Here is a 9,102-nt window from a genome sequence, read left to right as displayed (position 1 = left end):
TGTTAGACCACAGGCTGACAACTAAACACTCTGATGTACTGTGATTTAATATCGACTGATCATGTTCCTACATGTTTTTTCCTCTTTCAATTTTTAACGACATGATTTTGCTCGGCAGTAGTAGCCACACACTGTGGTGATAATTTTTGTTCACCCTTTTTTCTCCCCAATTGTATCCGACCAATTACCCCACTCTTCCGAGCCCCCCACCTCACCCCCTTACACTGTGTCCACACACTGAGACCACACACTGATATTTGTTTTTTGACTTTTTATTTAAAATGAACGTACATATGCATACCATAGTGACAACAGTCGTTTAAGTTTCAATCTCAGATATTAAAGTATACATGAGACATTTCTGCAAATAAATGGAAAAGGGAACAATATTTAGACTGATGACAAGCGGTAGGCACAGTCATAAGTGGGGCGTGAGTTACACAACACGTAGAGCAAAATCATGGGGACTGCCCAAATCCTGCAGCCCCATTTCCCCACCTAAACTAAATGTCCTAAAGGCTATAAGCAATGTATGGTTACACAAAATGTTTCAGTGTGACAGAGCTAAGTAACTTAAATCCAAATGCACATGCGTCTTCTTCCCCATACATAGGAAACACTACTTCTCACTTCAAGTAACGGCCAATCTAGTTTATTAAAAACGTATAAGAGGCAAATAAATCACAATATCTCACAATAACAAAAATGGAGAAAAATAATTCTCTAAGTTTCCAAAAAAATATATATCCAACTTCATAGACGACAGCTACAAGCCCACGACGTGGAACATAAACCGAATTCACTGTATTCTAGATTCGAACATATACTAGTAGAAGCAACAGCTGAGCTCGTGTAATTCTGGCTTTCTGGGAAAGGATCTTCCTACTTGTTTGGGTTACTGAGGATTAAAGGGGCTCAGTGTCCACGTTTCTGCATTGAGATGAATGGGATGAAGGTATGGTCGAGGTTGTGAGATCGGCGTATAATATCCACCGCCATAGGCCCCTCTCTGGTAGCCACCCCCGCCGCCCCCAAAGGCGTATGGAGCAGCGCTTCTCTGGGCACCGTAGCCTGGAGCGGGGCCTTTCATCGGACCATAACCAGATGGCTGCTGACTGTAGCCGCTACCAAAATCGGTGTATCCGTAACCTCCCATCTGGTCTCCGTAACCCCCAATATAGCCGTCTCCGTAGCCTCTACCATTTCCCCCGTAGCTGCTGCACTCTCCTCTGCCGCCACCGAAGCGATTTTGACCCATCACACCTCTCATCATGCCGACCCTGTTGGCCGACTGCATCAGTTCCTTGGTAAGGGCTTTCTTCACCTCGACTTTGTGTCCCTTGACGTAGTGGAACTTCAAGGCGACCGCCTTGTCGGCTGAGTCGGTGTCCACAAAGTGGACAAAGCCGAAGCCTCTTCTCTTTCCGGTTTCCCTCTGCGAAATAACTTTGGACCTCTCGATTTTGCCAAACTGGGAAAAATACTCGGTCAAGTTGTCCTCTTCGATGTCGTCTTTCAGTCCCCCGACGAATATGTTCTTCACTTTAGCGACAACCTCTGGTTTGTTGGAGTCTTCCCTCGCCACGGCTCTTTTCAGTTCGACCGTTCTGCCGTCCACGACATGTGGCCTGGCCGCTATTGCTGCGTCGGCCTCCTCCGGCGTCGAGTAGGATACAAAGCCGAAACAACGGGACCGCTTAAGCGGCTTGTTCACGACGACAACGCAGTCGGCGAGAGTGCCGAACTGCTCGAAATGCATGCGTAGCCCATCGTCGTCGGTGCTCGCACTCAGTCTACCGACGAAAAGTTTACAAAGTTGGTGAGTCATCTTTCGTTTTAAACGCAATGTCTAAATGGCCGTCTGCAGGGGAGGGGCGTGGGTCTCAGCACAAAGGGGGCGGAGCTTCTCGATGAGCCCTTGTGATAGTCATTTTAAAATTCAAAAACTTAAACTAGCGGACATCTCATCCTATCCGGCAAACAACACAAATGGTCACTTATTGAGCCAAGCAGCCTACATGTCTAAGTAAGAATAGAAAAGCCACTTTTGTCAGACAAACCTGTTCAGAAGCTTGTTCTGAAGAACAAAAAAAAGTGTTGCCAGTCGCGCTCAAATATTTATGCAGAGAACAACACACACACACACACACACACACACACACACACACACACACACACACACACACACACACACACACACACACACACACACACACACACACACACACACACACACACACACACACACACACACTTTGTCATTAAATATGTCTCTTCTGCTTCACGGTGAGCCTCAGACTTTTCATGCAGTTCAATTCGTTCTGGTCCTTTTTTGTATGATGAAAAGCCAGCACACGGGTCAGCCCAGCCTTTCTCAGCCTTTTCATTAGATTTTTTGCCAAACAGCCAGCAACAGAAACAAAACAGCCTATTTGCTTTAGGCGAATAAATCAACCACTGTCGCTCCGCGGCGCAAATGGTTTGCAAATTTTCATTTCTAACTAATTAGTGGTATAACTTCTGTTAAAATTGGCTCAATACATCAGTTGAGGGACTTAAAGAAAATAGTAGAGGCTCTCGGAGGCCCCTCTCACCCCTTCTATAAGGTGCGAAATGGTTTAGCCCCCCCCCCTCAGAGCATATCTCCGTGCAGCTCATCTAGCCCTGTCGCGAGTGACTGCTGAAACAAGTAGAAGCACAGTCATGTCTTTCCAAAAGAAAGAAAAATCTGGGTTCCAGAAAAGAAAAGAAAAAAAAGGAAAGGGAGAGAAGGCAAAATGAGGGAAAACAACTTGAGTAATTTCTTCCAAAAGAAAGGTGAGCTAGGAACTTTAACAGAAAGGTGGCTAGCCAACTCCTACTACCACAGCTAGGAGGCAGCTAGCTAGCTAACTCTTAACTCCTACTACCTGAACACAGTAGGCATTAGCTAGCTAGCTAGCTAGTACTGTAATACACGCAGTATCATACATTTATAAGCATCATAGCTACAATGATGTGAAAGTGATGCGTGAGGGACAAAAGAGGAAAGGGGCCCACAGAGACTGCTTATGTATAGGGCCCAGAATTTTGTGCTACGCCCCTGGTTGGCCCTGTGATGGCCTTGCGGCCTGTCCAGGGTGTCTCCCCGCCTGCCGCCCAATTACTGCAGGGATAGGCTCCAGCGTATCCACGACCCTGAGAGCAGGATAAGCGGTTTGGATAATGAATGAATGAATGGATTATTTACATGATATTACTATATTTTATTATTAACATGATATCAATATTTCATTTTTTAAATATCATGGTTATCGTAATTCCGGTATATCGTGACATCTCTAATTGTGTATATAATGTGTAATTTATGTGTACATAGTCTAATTATGCCTGTAGTGATTTTATTTTTGGAGGGGGGGTCCTTTGTTCTTGTGTTAAAGTCAACAGTCAGTTGCAGTCATAAGACAACTAAATGTTTATATATGAAGTGACCCCAGACACTAAAACTGCCATTCAAAAATATCTCTATTATGTTTTCAAAAATTTTACTGCAACACTCCGTAAAACAGATACAAACAAAGAAGAAAGAACTCAATCTGAGAGGACCCTGCAACAAAGTGACCACCTATAAAAAAATTTCCTTTCTGTAGGAAAGCCCTTGCTAAGAAGAGGAGTTTAGTTTGGTGATTGTCTCTGCCGTTTAGATTTATTATTATTCATTATTCATTATTCATTGACAAGATATAATTATTGCTGTTACAGCAATATGATTGCTTGTTACTATCACAGGCTCCAGCTAGTATTACTAGTATTGTGCACTCACTTGAGTTTACTGGTAAGGTTACTGGCCCTTTAAGAGATGCAGAGACTTTCCGGCTTTGACCAGGGGATTCCAACCCTTTCTAACCAGCTTGTCTCAGTCCGTCTGTCTGCTAGTGAGCGACAGTTTGCCTCTCTTACATTTTGAGGAAATGGTGTGTCAGTGATCGATACGACTACACATTCTTCGAATAAATATCCTCAAACTGAAGCTCTGCCCCTGTGATTCTCTAAGCAGAGTCACACCGCCATAGTGCTCACCAGCTCTATTCAGCGCATCTGTAGAGGCCCTAGACCTCTGTTATACTTTCAAATATTAGATTCATTAGTGATATCTCATACACCGAATGATTTAGATAGAATTATCCAAATGCAGTGAAATGCAGCACACTGCAAAAGTAAAAAAAAACCCTCAAGAGTCACCACAAATGTCATTGATAAAAACCATTTAATCTAAATGCATTTCGTTAAAATGTCCGACCGTCCTGAAGAGCATTGTCACGTGATGCGAATATAAATAACTGATGTGACGTGGAACCCCGGGGTGAAGTCTCTCCACACAGAAGACCTATTCACAACCCCAAAGTGCGCCGTGGTGTGACAGCATGTGAATGATTGAGCCTGCTCCCCGGCTGTGTGCTCTTGCTGTGTTTGAAGGGTTACGCGTACGCTCACAAACACATAGATAATCAGCTCATCATCCGAGTGTTCGGCTCCTGTCTTTTCTGTCAGCCTCCTGGCTACGGGAGTCATCGCTCAGCCATCAAAGACAGGCCTGACTGAATTTTCACAAGGTGCAAAAATGATTTCCTGTTCTGGGTGTACGACGGTGCTCCCTCAGAAGTGTGGCTGAACTGCAGGCGATGCATACTGAACACGTAGACAGAACAAAGGTTAAAAAAAAAAGGAATAAAACCAGAACAACAACAACGCTATATCACAGATAAAAAGCAAATTAAGGGTGATGTCTTTGCTCATGGCAGACATGGTCAGATCAGTAGGTTGCACTACCTTGTGGGTAGTGCAGCCTGAAATGTGGGCTTCCTCTGATTGCTTGACGGGTCATGTAATTACCATAGCAGGCACTTGGCAGTAGGAGATTATTTGTGGTCAGAGAGGATGGCCCGCAGTGACATTTGAAAGAGAAATAATTGAGCCGACAACCAAGGTTTAATGATATCTGCATTCTCTCCTGGGGTTATAAACACAATTGACACGTAATTGTCTGGTGCAGTTTTTGATCTTTAAATTTACTGCTATCCTATCAATGGTCGTTAATTGTGAATCAAGAATCTTGTCTGTGGTGCAGAGAGACATTTTAAAAGCTTTCCTGAGTGTTGCGCCTGTCTCCTCTAGTGACTTGTGTTTGCCACGTGAAGCCAGACAGAAAAATGCAATCTCCTTCACTCACTCCTTAGAAGACTAGATGATAGACCATTGCACAGTAGTAAACAGCTACTTAATTTGAGGGACGTTAACTTATAAAGTGACGGAAAGCATGAATAGTAATCAAGTGCGGCACTTTGGCAGCCATTTAATATATGTAACTAGAATACCACTTTGGCAAGGAGCCTTGTTGAATCGAAATACATTTTCTTCATAATTGGTTGGAAAAAAATGGAAAAAGGAAGCTGCCTTGCGAGGCTCATGCAGAAAACAATTCTTATGTGTTGCACGTCTTCAATGAATGACACAGAACACAAAAAGACAAGGAAATAAGTCTGCAGTGCAGTTCAGCCAAGAGTGCACAGTTGCTTCAGAAAAGCTACGATTTATTGATATAGATGTGATACAGGAGGGGCTTGTGATTTGAGAGATTGTTTTTCAGCTGACCGGGGTTCAAGTCAGGTTTCAAGTTTCAGTAGACGTCTTGCTCCAGCGGTGCTCGGTCTCAGGCCCGCCCCACAGAAATGGCTGGGTCCAGTGAATGTCCCCCAAAATCTGCTTTACTCATATCAATGCATGCAGATGCTGTCTTTCCTATTAAACACATGCATGTAAACTGAAAGAGACTTGCTCAGTAACGGGGGCTACATAAGCATAGGCAAACACACACACACACACACACACGCACACACCATAACAGGACTCTGACACTTAAACACACCAAGGTCAACAAAGTTCAACAAAGATCTGCTACACCTACAGCGCACGTTTCTTCATAGAAAATGCAGTTCCTTACCTATGGCTTCATCCTTGTCTCTTATACAGCCATCTTCTCTGTCTTACTGGATGCAAAGTCCTTTATAAAAGCGTCTTTAAAGTCCATCTTTTTAGCCAGTTCACACTCGTAATTATAGCCATTATCATTGTTTATATTCAGGATGAATATGATTATCACTGGCCTCCATGTCCACCCCCCAGCAGCTGGGCCCCCAGAAAGCTTTCCCCCCTTCCCCCCCTTATGCGTGGCCCTGCTTAATCTATAGCTCACCCAGTGTAGCGGGCATCCCTGGAGCTCCACTGTGATCACTAAAGTGTCCCATTATCACAACTTGAGAAAATGAACCTTACACCAGACATTTTCCTCTCCTAGCTTTGCTTGCCCAGTAGGGAACAGTTTTCTACCAACTAGGCTGTGATTAAGACAAAAAAAGGTGTTGCTGTGGGATGCTTACCTCTCCAGTGATCATACTGTGTATGCTTTCCTACTTTACCACTGCCACAAAATCACCAAAGGTGAATGGCTCTCAAACCTAAGACTGATTACAAATGGTGACTGTAGCATCCAGCCAGGAGCTTTTACTGTATGATACGAATTAACACTGACAGTAACAGCAAAAAAAAAAGGTGGGATGTGTTTCCAACTGATTTCTTCTAAGGTGTGAATAAGAGCTTGTGTAATAATAGTTCAAGTTCAACTTTATTGTCATGTGTATTTAGAATACAATGAAATTGTTGTGCTCTGGGCTCTCTGCCTTAACACAAGGACAAAGAACACAAGGACACCCCCCCCAAAAAAAAGGACTTTGTACAAGTGAATTCATTCATTATATACACAATATACAGTACACAATAACACAACAATGTAAGGTGCATATGGGTGCGTCAGCTGTTCAGCAACGTGGCTGCCTGTGGAAAGAAACTATTATTGGGATGGGTGATGTGTGATTTGATGCGCCAGTAACATTTTTTAGATAGAAGGCGCGAGAACAGAACATGAGCGGGGTAGCTGGTGTCCTTAATGATGTTTTGGGCATTCCTTTTGCAGCGAATGGTGTTATTATGAAGTTGTGGTAGTTTCATGCCAGTGATTTTTGCTGCTGTCTTTACAGTCCTACATCAAAAAGACATGCATGTTAGGGTTAATACTCCTGCCTGTGCCCCTAAGCAAGGCAGTGGAATGAAGAACTGGAGTTGGTCCCCGGTCGCTGCAGCTGCCCACTGCTCCTATGCAAATGGGTTAAATGCAGAACACAAATTCGTTGTAACAATACAATTCATTGTAAGACTATAGTGACAAAAGTGAAGTGGCTTTCTTCTTTCTTCTTCTCTTTGCAGCAGTCTGCAGTCCTGAGCTGCCAGGTTGCCAAACCACACTGTGATACAGCCTGTCAAGACACTCTCCATGGTACTGCAATAAAAGTTGAAAAGAGTTTTGGTACTCATGCCAAAAACTCTTGAGACGCCTCAGAAAATACAGTCTCCGCTGTCATTTTTTGAGGATGCAATCGGTGTTGAGAGACCATGTGAGGGTGTCGGTGATGTTTAAACTGAGAAATCTAAAACTGTCCACTATTTCAACACATGACCCGTTGATGGAAATAAGAATGCGATTTTCTCTGATCTTTCTAAAGTCAACAAGGATTTCTTTTGTCTTTTTGCTATGGCAGCATATGGCTAAATTTTCCACTTCCCTCCTATAAGCCCTCTCTCATTACTGTCACTTATTAGTTCAATTACTGTGGTGTCATCTGCAAATTTAATGATGCTGTTGTCATATTTGGCAACACACCCATGTGTAAACAGACTGTACAATAGGGGACTGAGACAGCAGCCCTGAGGTGTATCGGTCCTAAGAACTAATACGGATGAGTATGTCTTATCTATTCTCACAGTCTGGGGCCTGCCTGTCAGGAAATCGAATAGCCAGTTACAGATAGAGTTGCCCAGACCAAGACCTCGGAGATTCAAAACCATTTTAACAGTGGAATGAAACTTGTGTTTTTTTTTCTATGATCCCTGCTGTTGGCAACAAGGCATCTCCAGCTATTCTGCTTATATCTGGTCTATTTACAGATTGTTGCGCAGTCATGCAGCTAGGCCGGCCCACTGTTTACAAATGATGAGGCAATTATAACGGTGAGAGCTTCATTATGCCTATGAATACGTATTCCCCCATCCCCCCAACCCCAAAAAAAAAAAATTGGTATATTGTTATCTTGTCTTCATATTAAACTATGAATTGAGAGGGAAGTGAATTAGTTGAATGTTTTATAAATGAAGGTGCACCAACAAAAAGGTGAGATAAATGTGTTCAGCATTCAATTTCCTGCATCCAGATATCTAGTCTACATCTGCTTGTGCATCCTTGCACAGTGCATTGTATATTAAGCATTGTTTCACACGGCGCATCTTTTTAAAGGATTAAAAAAAAAAGGAAAAAAAACCCAACCGCGTTTGATATCTCTCTCCTACTGTGACGCTTGTTTGCCTTCGTGGTAATTAAACCTTCAGACCATTATTTTGCATTAATTTCCTTTACTGACATTTCTGGTGTCCAATTTAAGATGACCTGAAATTGTTGTTGGCATCAAAAAAAAAAAGAAATCCTTGAAAAGACATGAACATTCCCACAACATGTGGAAATAGCAGCCTTGTGGAGCTGAAATTTTTGTCAGTGTGACCTTTTCAGAGTACTGTGTTTGTGCATCTTAGCTTAAAATCCAGGCCTTGGTAATGATTTTCCGACAGTTTTTCCGTGGGGAAAAACCAAAAGATATTTGCTACAGTTAGAGTAAGCTACAGGATCCATCTAAAAATGACCTCTGCTTTGATTTAATTAATAAGAGGGACCTGATCGACATGTTTCCCTCCAAGATAAAAAAAACCCAAAACTGATTAGCGAGTCACTTGTCATTGCTGTTTTCCTCAATTATGGATTTAGCATATACACAAGGATATTCTCTTTATCTAATAACCCATCTTCAGTGTGTTCTGTGCATACAAAATTCAGTCTTGAGCTTTCAAGGACAATGTGCATTAGAGGATCAAGTGAATACAAATGATCTGCCCTAACAGGCACAAAACCAGCCAGCTCCTGTCCGCTGCTCTGTGGATGGTAGCGTGGAAAGGCAGAAGTAC

The 9,102-nt window shown here is 42.9% G+C and overlaps 1 protein-coding gene across 1 annotated transcript; it reads right to left on the bottom strand.

Moving 5' to 3' along the window:
* Positions 1–895: 895 nt before the first annotated feature.
* LOC130124350 (heterogeneous nuclear ribonucleoprotein A0-like) lies at positions 896–1,858 on the bottom strand. The gene has a single exon (XM_056293807.1). The coding sequence runs from the start codon at positions 1,826–1,828 to the stop codon at positions 896–898; it is 933 nt and encodes a 310-aa protein (XP_056149782.1). The 5' UTR covers positions 1,829–1,858.
* Positions 1,859–9,102: the final 7,244 nt, after the last annotated feature.

The sequence above is a fragment of the Lampris incognitus genome, chromosome 14 (genome assembly GCF_029633865.1).
Source record: "Lampris incognitus isolate fLamInc1 chromosome 14, fLamInc1.hap2, whole genome shotgun sequence".
NCBI classification, from domain to species: domain Eukaryota; kingdom Metazoa; phylum Chordata; class Actinopteri; order Lampriformes; family Lampridae; genus Lampris; species Lampris incognitus.
This window is presented reverse-complemented; position numbering and strand designations above follow the sequence as displayed.